Source organism: Bombina bombina, chromosome 3 (assembly GCF_027579735.1).
Source record: "Bombina bombina isolate aBomBom1 chromosome 3, aBomBom1.pri, whole genome shotgun sequence".
Taxonomy (NCBI): domain Eukaryota; kingdom Metazoa; phylum Chordata; class Amphibia; order Anura; family Bombinatoridae; genus Bombina; species Bombina bombina.
The window spans coordinates 42,493,618-42,512,279 of NC_069501.1; the positions used below are offsets into that span (position 1 = coordinate 42,493,618).

Here is an 18,662-nt window from a genome sequence, read left to right on the forward strand (position 1 = left end):
AGAAACCCCAAACATAAAGGTTTAATAAAGTCCCATATTAAATAAGACAGCTTTTAGCTGTAACAAGTGCCAGCAATCTCCTTGCAAAAGAAAATTAAAATGGCCCTTACCTGAAAGTGCTGTCCGACAGCAGGACAGCTCACCTGTTTGAGAGGGTGCAGCACCTCACATGGACCTGTGAAGAGAGAAAAAAATGAGTAAACCTACTCAGGTTTTCTAGTTAGGGCAGCAAATTCTTGAGAAAACGCAGTAAGGATTGTACCTCACAAGTTCTCGTGTGCGCAAAAGCCACCACTGCCCTACTGAAGAGACTGATGTGGACTAGGCTAGACCCCCAGAAAGTAACAGAGTAAGCTTACTCTGCTTAAAAAAAAAAAAAAATCTTGAATGAAGGAAACTTCTCTACAGACACCTAAACTTCACCTCCTCCTTGCACTACAGGCAAAGAGAATGGCTGGGGGATTGTGGGTAGGGGAGTGATATTTAACAGCTTTGCTGTGGTGCTCTTTGCCTCCTCCTGCTGGCCAGGAGTGATATTCCCAACAATAATGGATGATGATCTGTGGACTCACCATGTCATTAGAAAGAAACGGCACCTTAAACCCCCAATGGCTGGGGCACTCACCACCTCCTATGACCCAGGCCCCACAGAGAAACCGATATGTCTCCGGAAAACCACACAGTCAGGAAGAAGAGAAAATCAGTGTGACCACACCCCGTCACCTGGTGCGCCATGCAGAACCGCCCCTGCTACAGCTAAAAGCGCACCAAGCCTAAAGGGCTGCGCAGATTATCCAAAATGAAAGAAAATCCTGTGCGTTCCAACATCTGCCTGGGCCTCATCTCACAAAAGTCGCAGCATAAACACAATATTTACATTATGTGATTAATTCCCCCTGTTCAATAATCCCCTTCCCGAGATATTAACCCTTGATTCCATTCAGCTAAAAGGAGTCACACTGTGACCCTGTCTTCATGCGTTATCATATGTGTAAAAAAATTAAATGATCTTACCGGAATCTATGCTGTAGAACAGGAACACAGCCCCTCAAGTTTGACAGTCTTGTAGCATCGCTCCTGACATGGACTTGAGTAAAAAAAGGAGGCAGTGAAACTCGTCAGCAGTGATTGCTTAAAAATTGTTAATACGAGTCTGGATGGGTTTGCAGAAAGACTCTCCCTGCATCTCCAGACCCTAACATTCGTCAAATGCTCTCACTGAGAGGCTGACAAGAATACTTAAAACTCAAGTCCCATTCCGAAGGGTAGATACCCTCCATAAGGAACTACACCGTACCTTCCGATGAGGGGAGTGGGGGAGGTTTTTAAGCCTTTGGCTGGGGTGTCTTTGCCTACTCCTGGTGGCCAGGTTCTGTATTTCCCACAAGTAAGGAATTAAGCCTTGAACTCTCCTCATATTAGGAAGGAAAACATTTTCAGAACTAGAAAAAGTTCAAAGAAGGGACACAAAGCTAATAATGGGAATGGAGAATTTAAGCTATGCGGAGGCGTAAGCCAAACTAGGTCTGTTTTCCCTAGAAAAAAGGCGCTTGAGAGGTGACATCATTACTTTATATAAATATATTCAAGGCCCATATACAGAGATGGCAGAAGCTCTGTTTATTCCAAGAAAAATGATTGTGACAAGAGGTCACAATTTAAGGTTGGAGGAAAGGAAACATGTTTTCACTGTAAGAGCAATAACATTGTGGAACTCATTACCAAAGGAGGTAGCGAATGTCAATACACTAGATACATTTAAAAATGATTTGGATACATTTCTGGCTAGAAACAGAATTCGTGGATATGATTGCTTGTATTAAAATGGGTGGGATTAATCTAAGCTCAGCTGGAGCTTTTTTTTTTTAAAGTAATTTTAGATTTGTATAGGTTGAACTTGATGGAATTCAGTCTATTTTCAACCTCATCTACTATGTTACTATGTTACTTCCAAGAAGTCACAAGGCTACAAACTCTGAAATGACACAGGATACTGAGACAGGTATAGACAATACAATAATATTATTACTATTCCCCTTAGCACAGAGCTAGTTGGAGGACTAGATCGATATAGAAGGATGACTGAATGGGACCACACTATTCTTTATATGACTTTCTTGATCACGGCAAACTTAAGAGGAAATAACAAAATAGACTGAACTTCACTAATTGGCTGAGATATGCCCAAATATCCTATTTCATCTCAACCTGTCCCTACAAAGCTTTCTCAGGCCGTTAACCAAATTTGAATCAGTGTCACAATAGGATAGTAATAAAAAATGTCCCCTCTGTATCTAGAAAGATGTTAATAGAACAGGGAAAAAAACCATTCTACCTGACTACACTAACAGATGGCACAGAGACCTAAATGAACAACTGGACAGGAAAGAATGGAACACAATTTTCACACACTCTTAAATCCTTCACCTCCCCTCAGACACTGGAAAACCTCCATAACACCTTCAGAAATGATGTGGAAAGATAGAGAAACTGAACTGTTACCATTCAAGGAATATGGTTACCTAAAACAAAAAACTTCCGTCAGAGATTAAATTCCTATGGGAAACCCATATACACTCTCACAACCAGGCCGCATCACTATCAAACAATACCTCACCCTAATAGCACTAAATAAACAGCATAAGACAAATAGAGTTTATCAGAAGCCTGTGACTCTGTGGTCTTCTCCTGTATCTTGTTTCTTCTATAAATCTCCCCACAACCTTATATTCTTTATTACTCTTTACCCTTAATATTAACCTGTGATTACTTTTGACTGTGCTACTACTGTTCTAACCTATGTCCTGTATTTGATCACTGATAAAAATAAATATATATAAAAAGAGCAATTTCACAGGTTAAACATGACTCAAGTTTAACACAGGAATGCTAATGTTATGCTTCTCGCTTTGATCTGCATGATGTATCATTGAAGCCAATATCAAATGATTACTATCAAATGATTACTATCAAATGATTACTATCAAATGATTACTATCAAATGATTACTATCAAATGATTACTATCAAATGATTACTATCAAATGATTACTATCTAATGATTACTATCAAATGATTACTATCAAATGATTACTATCAAATGATTACTATTAAATGATTACTATCAAATGATTACTATTAAATGATTACTATCAAATGATTACTATTAAATGATTACTATTAAATGATTGGACAACCAAGTCAGAGAGCTAAAGAGATAAGTGCAAATCATTGCCTCGGTTACAAAAGCTGATGAAGACGGCAAGTAGAATTATCTACAGGGTTTAACAAGATGTATGCGCTGTATAAAGCAGATAAGTAAATTGTCCTCAACAAGCTTCCTTTAAAGGGATAGTCTAGTCAAAATTAAACTTTCATGATACAGATAGAGCAGCAATTTTAAGCAACTTTCTAATGTACTCCTATTATCAATTTTTTTTCTTTTCTCTTGGTATCTTTATTTGAAAAAGCAAAAAATTAAGCATAGGACGCGGACCATTTTTGGTTTAATACCTAGCACTTGGTGATTGGTGGCTACATTTAGACACCAATCAGCAAGCACTACCCAGGTGCTGAACCAAAATGGGAGGGCTCCTACGCTTACAATAAAGATACCAAGAAAATAAGAAGAATGGATAATAGAAGTAAATTAGAAAGTTGCTTAAAATTGTTGCTCTATCTGAATCGTGAACATTTAATTTTGACTAGACTATCCCTTTAAGTCTCTTGGTTGACAGAGGGCGCTAAACCTCTGATTAACCATTGGGCACAGCCTGGCAGAGGTTACAGTAAGCAACTGAACCTTGAAGCCATAGACAATGCAAAAGAGCGGGTAAAGAGGTCTATCTTAGAGTTATACAACTATACCTTAGTGGTACTGAATTGCTTTCCAGGCCTGACCCGGTTTCCGTTAACCCCTGTTCTCCTTGTGTAACCCAACGTTTTCTTGTTTCCTTGGGATTTCAAATCTCCGTTGGGTGGAAGTTTTAATTCCAGGAACAAAACCTAGAAGAAGCAGATTAGTATGAAACAGGACAGTATACAAACAGGAGGGCAATATGGGATATTTTCTAGTCAGCTATGCTGCATCACTTTCATGTTTCAACTGATTCAACATAGAAAGAAATTAAGCTCTCTGAGATAGTAAAGGATATACATTTTAAACAAATTCTTTCAATGAAATTCAAATTATTTTTCTTTCCGATAAACAACTGTATTGTGAAATTCACCGGCATAGACAGTAAACATCTTCAGATTTTTCTTTTATATACAACGAACTTTGGAGCAAAATAAATAAAGCTTTTTTTTTGCAAAATATTAAAAACTACTACTTACGTTAATACAAAAGATGGGGATCCAAGTTGCTTGATAAAAATTCACACTTTTTTTAAACTTATAAAATCTCAGTGATGAAGACAGTGCAGTCTTACGCGTTTCTGCTGACCAATGCGCCGTAATCATAGAACTTGCTTGACTAACACCAGGGGCTTTAAAACCACTGGTAAGCTAAAACATCACACCCACTTAACTATCCCCACCAAACCACATTTAACAATAGATACCTCATTAGTGCAAATTTCTATACAACTTAGAGAATATGAATTATTAGTTGATGAATACAGATATATAAGTTTCTAAAGAGATTATTTTTGAAAAATATAGAACATCAGGGCAACCTAGCACCAACAGTTGATGATGTCATGTTCAGAGTTATACCCTAATGGTACTTGAGTTTAAAAATCCAGTAAACCATGTGCCTTTTTAGCTGAGTCAGCTTATCACCTCCTCTCAGAGTTTTGTTTATCACCTCAATGGCGTTCCACTTAAACATTCGTACATCCTGATTATGCTCATCAATGAAGTGCTTGGCTATGGAAGATATATATATGGAAAGTAAGTGTTGTGGTTGATACCCGTGCACCTGGCTGTTTGCCGATAGTGTTTCATAAGGTCGTTAGGCATGCACATTGCATTTATGTTGATCTGTTGATTGTCCTCGGTGTTACACTTTATTATGCAGAAATAGAGCTAACTCAGGCTGGATTGTTGTGCTTATGGATTTATACTTATGGATTTATACTTACTCCTGACCACTAGGAGGAGGCAAAGATTCCAAAACTCCAAGATCCCTTAAAGACACCTCCACCTTACTGCAAACTAGTCTGGTCATTGCCTTTGCAGACCGATTTGAGGCCAGTTTGCTTTTAGAAAGCCATGGTTTGGACAGAGGAATTTCTTTAGAGTATGGGTAGTGGCTGTTACATGTACAGCACCGGATTGGTTATCTACTGGAAGCAATTCTTTCTACTTATAGTAAATTTAGTAGTATGGGTGTCTGTCAGGTAACTGTAGGGGCTGTTGGGCACCTGCTTAGTCTGTAAACTATTAGTTGGAACTGTTTATGGATATATCAAAGCCTGGGGACCATTATGTCAGGCATTTTAGGCTTGTGTATTATAAGTACCTTATTTAACCCTAGGGTGTGTTAATTATTTATTTTATTTTTTTACACGTCGACTAGATTGTGCACATTGTTGGGGGTTTTCACGCATTGGCAGATTTCTTTGTACGTCAATGACGTTTACGTTTGGGTTTTTAGCTTGCTAAGTATCTTGTGCACTTATGTATGTTCGGCATGTTTCAGCAAGCAGGTTATCTTTTTAGGCCATTGCCTGTGTTGCTGCATCCTCTACCCTTTGGTGTGAGGGTTTATCTGAGCAGCTGTCTGAGGAGTCTGCTGATAAAAAGTTTTCTAATCAATTTAAATTATTAAAGTCAGCTAATGCTTTTATTTGTGATGCGGTTCTGCCTTTTCCTTTTAAAGGGAAGCTGTTTGACTCTGGTCTGGAAGACATTATTTCTACGGTGACTAGGGGGGGAAAGAAGTTTTTCTCCCTCGGCATAAGAGGTCTAAGAGTAATTCTATTATTTCTAACCATTTTCATTCCTTTCGTCAATCTTAAAACCAAAAGTAGTCCTCTTCATCCCAGAAGCAGGGTTCTTCCGGTTTCTCCTGAAAGCCAAACCCTAATTGGAACAGGTCTAAACAGTCTAAAAAGCCTGTTTCCACTACCAAGTCTGCATGAAGGTGCAGCCCCCGACCCAGATCTTCTGGTGAGGGGCAGATTACACCTTTTCAGGGAGCTTGGTTTCATTCAGTTCAATATCTATGAGTTCTGAACATTATTTCCCAAGGATACAGAATAAGTTTCAATTCAAAGCCTCCCAGGGGAAGCTTTCTTTTGTCTCGTGTTCCAAAGAACCTTGTAAAGGCAAGGGCATGTTTTCAGTCAATTGGAGTAATAGTCAGCGTGGCACTTTCATGTTCATGACAGAACAGAGAAAGATGAAGTTACTCTCAACTTGTGTAACTCTTCAGTCAGTTCCTTTTCCTTCTGTAGCTTTTTGTATGGAGGTTTTAGGTCTGGTGATAGCAGCTTCATATGCTATTCTTTTTGCTCGGTTTCAGATGAGGCCTCTTCAGCTTTGTATGCTTTGTCAGTGGTACAGGGATTACACTCGGCTCAAAATATTCCTTGGATGCCAAATCAAGTAATTCTCTTTCTTGGTAATTCGTGGCATCCATTGTTCTGGGGGCATCCTTTGTTCATCCAAATTGGACTGTGATCTCAAGTCTTTCAGGTTGGGGTGCAGCCTGGGGGTCCCAAAGAGCAGATGGGTTACTTCAGGAGGCAAAGTTGCTCATAAATATTCTCAAACTCTGTACAATTTTCTAGTGCCCTTCAGTTTTGGCCTCTCCTGACATCTATATTTGACTTATCTGCATTTCCAGTTTGACAATGTCACAGCAGTGGTTTACATCAATCACCAGGGTGGAAATCACAGTTCCCTGGCGATGAGGGAGGTTTTCCCAAATTCTGGCATAGGCAGAGAGCAATTCCTATATAATATCTGAAGTACATATTCTAGGGGTGAGCAACTGGGAAGCAGACTTTCTCAGTTGCCAATTCCTGCATCCACGTGAATGTTCTCTACATCTGGAAGTCTTCAGTCAGACTGTAAATATGTGGGGTGTTCCGAAAGGAGATCTGATGACCTCAATTGGACAACAAGCTCCCCAAATACTTTGCGAGGTCCAGGGATCCAGAGTATGTGGATGTTCTAGAAGCTCCTTGGTTGTTTTTTCTGGCCTACATTTTTCCACAACTTGTTCTGTTAACAAGGTTAGTAGTCCGAATCAAGCAGGAGGTATCATCGGTAATCCTGATTGCTCCAGCTTGGCCATGCAGAACTTGTTTTTCAGATATGGTGCAGATGTCCAGTTTTCCTCTAACTCAGCATCAAGACCTTCTGTCTCAAGGTTTGCTTTGGGTTATTTTTTTTATCAAGATCTAAAATCTCAAAATTTGATGGCTTGGAGATTAAATGTAGCGACAAATCTGCAAAAGCTATACAGGTACTGAGCCAAAAATGGGCTGGCACCTATGCTTACATTACTGCTTTTTCAAAAAAAGAAAGAAAAAGAATGAAGGAAATTTTATAATAGGAGTAAATTAGAAAAGTTTCTTACAATTGCAGGCTCTATCTGAATCAAAAAAATTGGGTTTCCTGTTCCTTTAATGTTTTGCACAAAGTAATGTTTGTACAGACCCTGACAAACAGGCAAAGAAAATATTTTGTGAATCTGAAGGGGTTTGTTGGTAAATTAAATGTAAAAAATAAGGGTTCTGAACACACTTAAAATAAAGCTGGATATAACTGTCTTGGTTAGCTTCCCATAATGGATGGTGAGATAAACTTATTTATTTACTCCATTTATGTATTCTGCTCTAAAATGAAAGACATAAACCTCTTGCAATTATAGGGCATTTATGTAATCTTGTTGTTAAAGGGAACTTTAAAACTAAATGAAATTTATAAACATCATATTGAAGCTATTTCCCACCTCCCTCTTGATAATAGGGCCGCTATATTAAAATCTAGTTTCACTGCAATCCAGTGATTATGCGTTTGCACATGTGCAGCAACTCTCCCAAAGATGTCAGCAGTGAAACCTAGGTTAAAAGATGTCAGCAGTGAAACCCACAATTAGAGGGAGTTGCAGGGAGTGTCAAATAACAAAATTTATGCTTACCTGATAAATTATTTTCTTTCCTGGCATAGAGAGTCCACGAATACATTCAATTACTAGTGTTATTACTAGTAGTGTTATTACTAGAATTCAACTCCTGGCCACCAGGAGGCGGTAAAGAACACCCATCAAAGCCAAGTATCCCTCCCACTTCCCATAATCCCCAGTCATTCAGCCTAGGGAATACAGAAAGAGAAGAAGAGGAACACCAGGGTATAGAGGTGCCTGAAGTTAAGAAAACAAAAATAAAAAGCCATCATGAATTTAGACAAGGGCAGGTCGTTGTCTCTCCATGCCAGGAAAGAAAATAATTTATCAGGCAAGCATAATTTTGTTCTTTCCAATGGCATGGAGAGCCCATGAATCCATTAAATTACAAGTGGGAACCAATACCCAAGCCAGAGGACACAGAATGGAAAGGGAGGGAGAAACAAAACAGGCGGACCTAAACTGAGGGCACCATCACTTGAAGAACCTTTCTCCCAAAAGAAGCCTCAGCTTAGGCAAAAACATCAAATTTGTAAAATTTTTGAAAAGGTATGTAACAAGGACCAAGTGGGCGCCTTGCAAATTTGCTCCACAGAAACCTAGTTTTTAAAGGCCCAGGAAGAAGAAACAGCTCGAATCGAATGACACGCCTCAACCAAAAAGAAAGAGAAGTTGACATGGCCTTTTGGCTCTTACGCTTGCCAGCAAACACCACAAAAAGAGCTGAGGTTTAACGAAAATCCTTAGTAGCCTGGAGATTTCAGAGCACGAACCACATCCAGGTTGTGTAACAGACGTTCCTTCTGAGAAGAAGGATTAGGACAAAACGGAGGAACGCTAATTTCTTGATTGATATTGCGGTCCGAAAGCACCTAAGGAAGAAATTCCAATTTGGTACGAAGGACCGCGTTATCCTCATGAAAATTCAGGTAAGGGGGATCACGCTTGAGAGTCGAAAGTTCTGAGACTCTATGATTGGACGAAATAGCCAATAAGAACAAAACTTTCCAAGACAATAGTTTAATATCAATAGAATGCATAGGCTCAAACGGAGCATGCTGCAAAACCCGAAGAACAAGAGTAAGGCTCCAAGAGGGAGCAATAGGTTTAAACACAGGCTTGATTCTGACCAAGGCCTGAACAAACGATTAAACAACTGGTAAGTCGGGCAAACGTTTATGCAATAGAACCGAAAGGGCATCGATCTGACCTTTCAGAGAACTGACTGACAAGCCCTTCTCCAGACCCTCCTAGGGAAAAGACAAAATACGGGGAACTCTCACCTTACGCCAAGGAAAACCCTGAGATTCGTACCAATATAAGAATGTGCGCCAAACCTTATGATATATTTTGCGAGTTACTGGCTTACGAGCCTGGATCAAGGTGTCAACCTTTTCAGAAAAACCTCGTCTAGACAAGACTAGGCGTTCAATCTCCATGTAATCAGCTTCAGAGAATCTAGATTTAGATTAATAAAAGGACCCTGAAGTCAAAGGTCCTTCCTCAGCAGATATCTCCATGGAGGAGAGGACAACATTTTAACCAGGTCAGCAAACCAAATTCTGCGAGGCCAAGCTGAAGCAATTCGAATCACTGAAGCTAGCTCTTGTTTGATCCGGGCTATCACTCCAGGAAAGAGGGCAAACGGAAGAAACAGGTAAATCAGACCGAAATCCCATGGGACCGCTAGAGCATCCACCAGAACTGCTTGCGCGTCCCTTTATCTGAACCCATATCTGGGAAGTTTGGTATTTAGATGAGACACCATCAGGTCCAACTCCGGAACCCCCCACCACCTGAGGGTTATCATTGAGAATACTTCCTGATGAAGAGCTCACTCCCCTGGGTGAAACGCCTGCCTGCTCAGGTAATCTGCTTCCCAGGTGTCCACACCTGGGATGTGAATGGCTGAAATGTGGCTGTTGTGAGACTCTGCCCACAGAAGGTTGCGAGAAACCTCCTTCATCGCTAAGGAACTCTTTGTTCCTCCCTGATGGTTGATATAAGCCACTGATGTGATGCTGTCCAATTTGAATCAAACTCCGTTGAGGCCATGTTATCAGGGCATTGAAGATTGCTCTCAGTACCTCCTGAGTCCAGGTCCCCTGAGCTCTTAAGAAACCCCAAACTGCTCTCCAGCCAAAAAAGCTGGCATCCGTAGTCACAATCTCCCAAGATTGTCTCAAGAAGCACATGCCTTGAGACAGATGATCCTGACAGAGCTACCAGAAGAGAGAGTCTCTCGCCAGACTGTCTAGGACTATCCTTTATTAGAGGTCCGAGTGGTCTCCGTTCCATTGTCTGAGCATGCATATCTGTAGAGGTCTCAAATGGAAGCAAGCAAAAGGAATAATGTCCATGGAGGCCACCATGAGACCAATTACTTCCATACATAGTGCCACTGAGGGTCAGACAGAGGACTGAAGAGAAAGGCAAGCGGAAAGAAGTTTGGACTTTCTCGCTTCTGTTAGGAAAATCTTCATCAAGATCGAATTGTCCCCAAAGAGCAGACCCTGGTACTTGGAATCAGCAAACTTTTATCCAGATTCACCATCCACCCGTGAGAGCGGAGAGTAAACAACAGAGAATTCGTATCGGATCTTGCTAAAAGAAAAGATGGTGCCTGAATCAAGATATCGTCCAGGTACGGGGCAACCGCAATGCCTTGAGACTTGGCCACTGCCAAAAGAGCCCCTAGTACCTTCGTAAAGATTCAGGGGGCTGTGACTAGACCGAAAAATGCTACAAACTGAAAATGTTTGTCCAGAAAGGCAAACCGAAGAAATTGAAACTGATCATTGTGGATAGGAACATGAAGGTAAGCGTCCTTCACGTCAATGGTGGTCATGAACTGATTAGGTGTGCTAGCTGGAGGCGCTAGTTCAGCTTGTATCAGTCGTTGGTATCTTCCTTTCCTTCCTCGGTTGTATAACTCTAGGTGCAAAAACATAATTTATGTAAGAACTTACCTGATAAATTCATTTCTTTCATATTAGCAAGAGTCCATGAGCTAGTGACGTATGGGATATACATTACTACCAGGAGGGGCAAAGTTTCCCAAACCTCAAAATGCCTATAAATACACCCCTCACCACACCCACAAATCAGTTTAACGAATAGCCAAGAAGTGGGGTGATAAGAAAAAAGTGCGAAAGCATAAAAAACAAGGGATTCGAATAATTGTGCTTTATACAAAAAATCATAACCACCACAAAAAAGGGTGGGCCTCATGGACTCTTGCTAATATGAAAGAAATGAATTTATCAGGTAAGTTCTTACATAAATTATGTTTTCTTTCATGTAATTAGCAAGAGTCCATGAGCTAGTGACGTATGGGATAATGAATTCCCAAGATGTGGATCTTCCACGCAAGAGTCACTAGAGAGGGAGGGATAAAATAAAGACAGCCAATTCCGCTGAAAAATAATCCACACCCCAAACAAAGTTTAAATCTTATAATGAAAAAAAAACAAAATTATAAGCAGAAAAATCAAACTGAAACAGCTGCCTGAAGTACTTTTCTACCAAAAACTGCTTCAGAAGAAGAATACACATCAAAATGGTAGAATTTAGTAAAAGTATGCAAAGAAGACCAAGTTGCTGCTTTGCAAATCTGATCAATCGAAGCATCATTCCTAAACGCCCAGGAAGTAGAAACTGACCTAGTAGAATGAGCTGTAATCCTTTGAGGCGGAGATTTACCAGACTCGAGATAAGCATGATGAATTAAAGATTTCAACCAAGATGCCAAAGAAATGGCAGAGGCCTTCTGACCTTTCCTAGAACCGGAAAAGATAACAAATAGACTAGAAGTCTTTCGGAAATTCTTAGTAGCTTCAACATAATATTTCAAAGCTCTAACTACATCCAAAGAATGCAATGATCTCTCCTTAGAATTCTTAGGATTAGGACATAATGAAGGAACCACAATTTCTCTACTAATGTTGTTAGCATTCACAACCTTAGGTAAAAATTTAAAAGAAGTTCGCAACACCGCCTTATCCTGATGGAAAATCAGAAAAGGAGATTCACAAGAAAGAGCAGATCATTCAGAAACTCTTCTAGCAGAAGAGATGGCCAACAGAAAACAAAACTTTCCAAGAAAGTAATTTAATGTCCAGTGAATGCATAGGTTCAAACGGAAGAGCTTGAAGAGCCCCCAGAACCAAATTCAAACTCCAAGGAGGAGAAATTGACTTAACAGGTTTTATACGAACCAAAGCTTGTACAAAACAATGAATATCAGGAAGAATAGCAATCCATCTGTGAAAAAGAACAGAAAGAGCAGAGATTTGTCCTTTCAAGGAACTTGCAGACAAACCTTTATCCAAACCATCCTGAAGAAACTGAAAAATTCTCGGAATTCTAAAAGAATGCCAGGAAAAATGATGAGAAAGACACCAAGAAATGTAAGTCTTCCAGACTCGATAATATATCTTCCTAGATACAGATCTACGAGCCTGTAACATAGTATTAATCACAGAGTCAGAGAAACCTCTTTGACTAAGAATCAAGCGTTCAATCTCCATACCTTTAAATTTAAGGATTTGAGATCCTGATGGTAAAAAAGGACCTTGTGACAGAAGGTCTGGTCTTAATGGAAGAGTCCACAGTTGGCAAGAAGCCATGCGGACAAGATCCGTATACCAAAACCTGTGAGACCATGCTGGAGCCACCAGCAGAAAAAACGAGCATTCCTTCAGAATCTTGGAGATTACTCTTGGAAGAAGAACTAGAGGCGGAAAGATATAGGCAGGATGATACTTCCAAGGAAGTGACAATGCATCCACTGCTTCCGCCTGAGGATCCCTGGATCTGGACAGATACCTGGGAAGTTTCTTGCTTAGATGAGAAGCCATCAGATCTATTTCTGGAAGTCCCCACATTTGAACAATCTGAAGAAACACCTCTGGGTGAAGAGACCACTCGCCCGGATGTAACGTTTGGCGACTGAGATAATCCGCTTTCCAATTGTCAATACCTGGGATATGAACCGCAGAGATTAGACAGGAGCTGGATTCCGCCCATACCAGTATTCGAGATACTTCTTTCATAGCCAGAGGACTGTGAGTCCCTCCTTGATGATTGATATATGCCACAGTTGTGACATTGTTTGTCTGAAAACAAATGAACGACTCTCTCTTTAGAAGAGGTCATGACTGAAGAGCTTCTGAAAATTGCACGGAGTTCCAAAATATTGATTGGTAATCTCACCTCCTGAGATTTCCCAAACCCCCATACAGCTCCCCAACCTGTCAGACTTGCATCTGTTGAGATCACAGTCCAGGTTGGAAGAAAAAAAGAAGCCCCCTGAACTAAACGATGGTGGTCTGTACCACGTCAGAGGGTGTTGAACAATCAGTTTTAAAGATATTAAATGAGATATCTTTGTATAATCCCGGCACCACTGGTTCAGCATACAGATCTGAAGAGGTCGCATGTGAAAATGAGCAAAGGGGAACACGTCCAATGCAGCAGTCATAAGAACCTAGAATTTCCATGCATAAGGCTACTGAAGGGAATGATTGAGACTGAAGGTTTCGATAAGCTGAAACCAATTTCAGACGTCTCCTGTCCAACAGAGACAGAGTCATGGACACTGAATCTATCCAGAAATCTAAAAAAGGTTACTCTTGTCTGAGGAATCAACAAACTTTTTGGTTAATTGATCCTCCAACCATGTTCTTGAAGAAACAACACTCATAAAAAGCTGGAAAGGATCTTTCCATTGAAAATGAGCAAAGGGAATTGAATCCAATGCTGTTAAAACTTCTATGCATATATAGCAACTGAAGGAAATAATAGAGACTAAAGGTACCGACAGACGGAACCCAATACAAATTGTCCCTTGTCTGATAGAGACAAAGATAGGGTGGTAACTAGCCATAGAACAAGCTATTATGCTATTGTTCGTTCCCAGGTTGAGCGCTTCTCTCTTTTTATTTATGCAAATTATGACACTTAGGGAAGTCTCCCTAAGTGTGATGCGGGAATCCAGACGTGGACCCGTTGCTCAGTGTGCCTAGAGGGATATGGCTGCACCTCACTGACGAGGCCCACAATAGGCCGAAACGTACGTCTGGGGTTTTGCTGTTTCTCTTGTTCAGAGAGGGATTGCCTGGTATTTCGGGGCTGGACTGCACTGTTAAGTCAGGATCAGACTGATATGCTACAGGAAAGTTCTTCTCTGTGAAAGGCACATATTGAGCAAAAAGAGGCTGCTTCTAGGGTGGTAGCTAGCCATAGAACAAGCTATTATGCTATTGTTCGTTCCCAGGTTGAGCGCTTCTCTCTTTTTATTTATGCAAATTATGACACTTAGGGAAGTCTCCCTAAGTGTGATGCAGGAATCCAGACGTGGACCCGTTGCTCAGTGTGCCTAGAGGGATATGGCTGCACCTCACTGACGAGGCCCACAATAGGCAGAAACGTACGTCTGGGGTTTTGCTGTTTCTCTTGTTCAGAGAGGGATTGCCTGGTATTTCGGGGCTGGACTGCACTGTTAAGTCAGGATCAGACTGATATGCTACAGGAAAGTTCTTCTCTGTGAAAGGCACATACTGAGCAAAAAGAGGCTGCTTCTAGGGTGGTAACTAGCGATAGAACAAGCTATTATGCTATTGTTCGTTCCCAGGTTGAGTGCTTCTCTCTTTTTATTTATGCAAATTATGACACTTAGGGAAGTCTCCCTAAGTGTGATGCGGGAATCCAGACGTGGACCCGTTGCTCAGTGTGCCTATAGGGATATGGCTGCACCTCACTGACGAGGCCCACAATAGGCCGAAACGTACGTCTGGGGTTTTGCTGTTTCTCTTGTTCAGAGAGGGATTGCCTGGTATTTCGGGGCTGGACTGCACTGTTAAGTCAGGATCAGACTGATATGCTACAGGAAAGTTCTTCTCTGTGAAAGGCACATATTGAGCAAAAAGAGGCTGCTTCTAGGGTGGTAACTAGCCATAGAACAAGCTATTATGCTATTGTTCGTTCCCAGGTTGAGCGCTTTTCTCTTTTTATTTATAGAGACAAAGATAGTGACATAAACCATCTGGAAACCTAAAGAAAGTTGACCCTTGCGTGAGGAATCAAGAGCTTTTGAAAAAAGATCCTCTAACTATGTCCTGAAGAGCAAGTGAAACATATGAGAATCCGCATCCTCAGGAAATAATCTGAATGAAAACAGAAAAATGAAGAATACGCATTTATTGTATCTAAAGAAAACAAATAATGCTATCAATGACCACAAAAAGGCAAAATAGTTTGAATAAAACTCCAAAACCCAGTTCCTAGAAAAGGAACTGGAATAAAAACCCCAGAAGATTCCAGGTCTGAGCAGCGCTTGAACCCCATGGGTACCCAGTCATGCCTCAACAGTATCCAAAATATATAGGACAGAAACACACTGAAAGAAAGTGTTAGCCTTACTGGAATAAAATCAAAGAAATTTGGACAAAATAGAACCAAATAAATTTCAAAGAAGTCTTAACCTGCCCCTTACCAGCCAAGCTGGAATACGGCACGTGCATCGCAACATTAGGGAGCTAATTTCGAACCCCAATTAAAAACATGTTACTTGGGAAAGAACTCAGGATTCGTTCCTTAATAAGAACAACCAAACTAGTATAAGCTTAAAGTTTTAGTCTTAGAACTCAATCCAAAACAGAGGACTTGCAAAATGCAAAACAACAAGACAAATGCAACGGCACCTAGTCTAGTAAATGTTGTCCCTTAACAATGCTAAAATAAATCATGATCTGATACTTGATCTTAAAGTAAACAGAAAAAATGAAGCAATTGCAATATCACAGGACCAAGAAAAGTACCTGAATCTAAATAATTTTCCAAAAATAAGATACAACTATATAAAGCAAAATAAATACTATTTTGCTATAAAAACAATAGCATAATTAGTAGGAGTAGAGATAGCTCCAATAAATTGGAGAACCCTCCAAATTGAATTTAACTGCTGACAAAGAATATAGTTTAAAAATAAAAGAAAATTCTCAGCCTATTCCATTCCCTAGTATGGGGAATTGGAAAGAAAACCTCTGAAATCACAGAAGAAATAAAAAGGCAGAAATAGTGTCAGCTAGTCTTAAAGAACTAGTTACCTTAATATCCAAAATAATCAACACCTCTTCAACAAAGAACAAATGTACTTTAATAATAAAAAAATTATATAAAAAAGTAGATTTGTTAGTGTCAATATCTGATGAAGAGAATTTCTGAAAGAGAAAAAAACATCATCAGAGAAGGATAAATCAGTATGTTGTTGGTCATTTGAAACTTCAATAATTAAAAAAGAAGTGAAAAAAAACTAAAAATTGTATTAGAAGGCACAAAGTCAGACATAGCCTTAATCAGAAAAAATATTTCTTATAAATCTTCTAAACATTTCTTGCACTTAAGAATGGAAATGTATAAAGCATAAATAGTAATGGAATCTGCATGTAAAAGTATATCATAATAACTTATTACAAACCATAGCTAAAGATAAACATTTATAACATTTAAAATTAATGAACTTAGCTTTGGTAGAACTGAAACTCAGTTAAGCATTTTTCCAGAAGTGGCTTCTGACTCAGGGACAAACGGAGACATCTTGCAATATGTAATAGAAAAAACAACATATAAAACAAAATTGATCAAATTCCTTAAATGACAGTTTCAGGAATGGGAAAAAATGCCAGTGAACAAGCTTCTAGCAACCAGAAGCAATAATTAATGAGACTTAAATAATGTGGAGACAATAGTGACGCCAATATTTTTTAGCGCCAAAAAAGACGCCCACATTATATGGTGCCTAAATGCTTTTGGCGCCAAAAATGATGCCACATCCGGAACGCCGAAAACGCAAAAAAAACGTCAAAAAAATAACGCAACTTCCGGCGACACGTATGACACCGGAAACAGAAAAAAACTTTGCGCCAAAAAAGTCCGCGCCAAGAATGACGCAATAAAATGAAGCATTTTCAGCCCCCATGAGCCTAATAGCCCACAGGGAAAAAGTCAAATTTTAAGGTAAAAAATTGATTAATTCATATGCATTATCCCAAATATAAAACTGACTGTCTGAAATAAGGAATGTTGAACATCCTGAGTCAAGGCAAATAAATGTTTGAATACATATATTTAGAACTTTATATAAAAGTGCCCAACCATAGCTTAGTGTGTCACAGAAAATAAGACTTACTTACCCCAGGACACTCATCTACATGTAGCAGAAAGCCAAACCAGTACTGAAACGAGAATCAGTAGAGGTAATGGTATATATATATATATAAGAGTATATCGTCGATCTGAAAAAGGAAGGTAAGAGATGAATCTCTACGACCGATAACAGAGAACCTATGAAATAGACCCCGTAGAAGGAGATCATTGAATTCAAATAGGCAATACTCTCCTCACATCCCTCTGACATTCACTGCACGCTGAGAGGAAAACCGGGCTCCAACCTGCTGCGGAGCGCATATCAACGTAGAATCTAGCACAAACTTACTTCACCACCTTCATAGGAGGCAAAGTTTGTAAAACTGATTTGTGGGTGTGGTGAGGGGTGTATTTATAGGCATTTTAAGGTTTGGGAAACTTTGCCCCTCCTGGTAGGAATGTATATCCCATACGTCACTAGCTCATGGACTCTTGCTAATTACATGAAAGAAAACATAATTTATGTAAGAACTTACCTGATAAATTCATTTCTTTCATATTAGCAAGAGTCCATGAGCTAGTGACGTATGGGATATACATTCCTACCAGGAGGGGCAAAGTTTCCCAAACCTTAAAATGCCTATAAATACACCCCTCACCACACCCACAATTCAGTTTAACGAATAGCCAAGAAGTGGGGTGATAAGAAAAAAGTGCGAAAGCATATAAAATAAGGAATTGGAATAATTGTGCTTTATACAAAAAAAATCATAACCACCACAAAAAGGGCGGGCCTCATGGACTCTTGCTAATATGAAAGAAATGAATTTATCAGTTAAGTTCTTACATAAATTATGTTTTCTTTCATGTAATTAGCAAGAGTCCATGAGCTAGTGACGTATGGGACGTATGGGATAATGACTACCCAAGATGTGGATCTTTCCACGCAAGAGTCACTAGAGAGGGAGCCAATTCCTGCTGAAAATAATCCACACCCAAAATAAAGTTTAATGAAAAACATAAACAGAAGATTCAAACTGAAACCGCTGCCTGAAGTACTTTTCTACCAAAAACTGCTTCAGAAGAAGAAAATACATCAAAATGGTAGAATTTAGTAAAAGTATGCAAAGAGGACCAAGTTGCTGCTTTGCAAATCTGATCAACCGAAGCTTCATTCCTAAACGCCCAGGAAGTAGAAACTGACCTAGTAGAATGAGCTGTAATCCTTTGAGGCGGAGTTTTACCCGACTCGACATAGGCATGATGAATTAAAGATTTCAACCAAGATGCCAAAGAAATGGCAGAAGCTTTCTGGCCTTTTCTAGAACCGGAAAAGATAACAAATAGACTAGAAGTCTTTCGGAAAGACTTAGTAGCTTCAACATAATATTTCAAAGCTCTAACAACATCCAAAGAATGCAACGATTTCTCCTTAG

The 18,662-nt window shown here is 39.7% G+C and overlaps 1 protein-coding gene across 1 annotated transcript in view; it reads right to left on the minus strand.

The window, feature by feature from the left end:
• Positions 1-18,662, minus strand: part of POLQ (DNA polymerase theta) — a 444,612-nt gene that overhangs the window by 171,503 nt on the left and 254,447 nt on the right. The window contains exon 21 of the mRNA XM_053705140.1: positions 3,867-4,004. Within this exon, the coding sequence (XP_053561115.1) occupies positions 3,867-4,004 (138 nt within the window). The remainder of the gene's footprint in view (positions 1-3,866; positions 4,005-18,662) is intronic.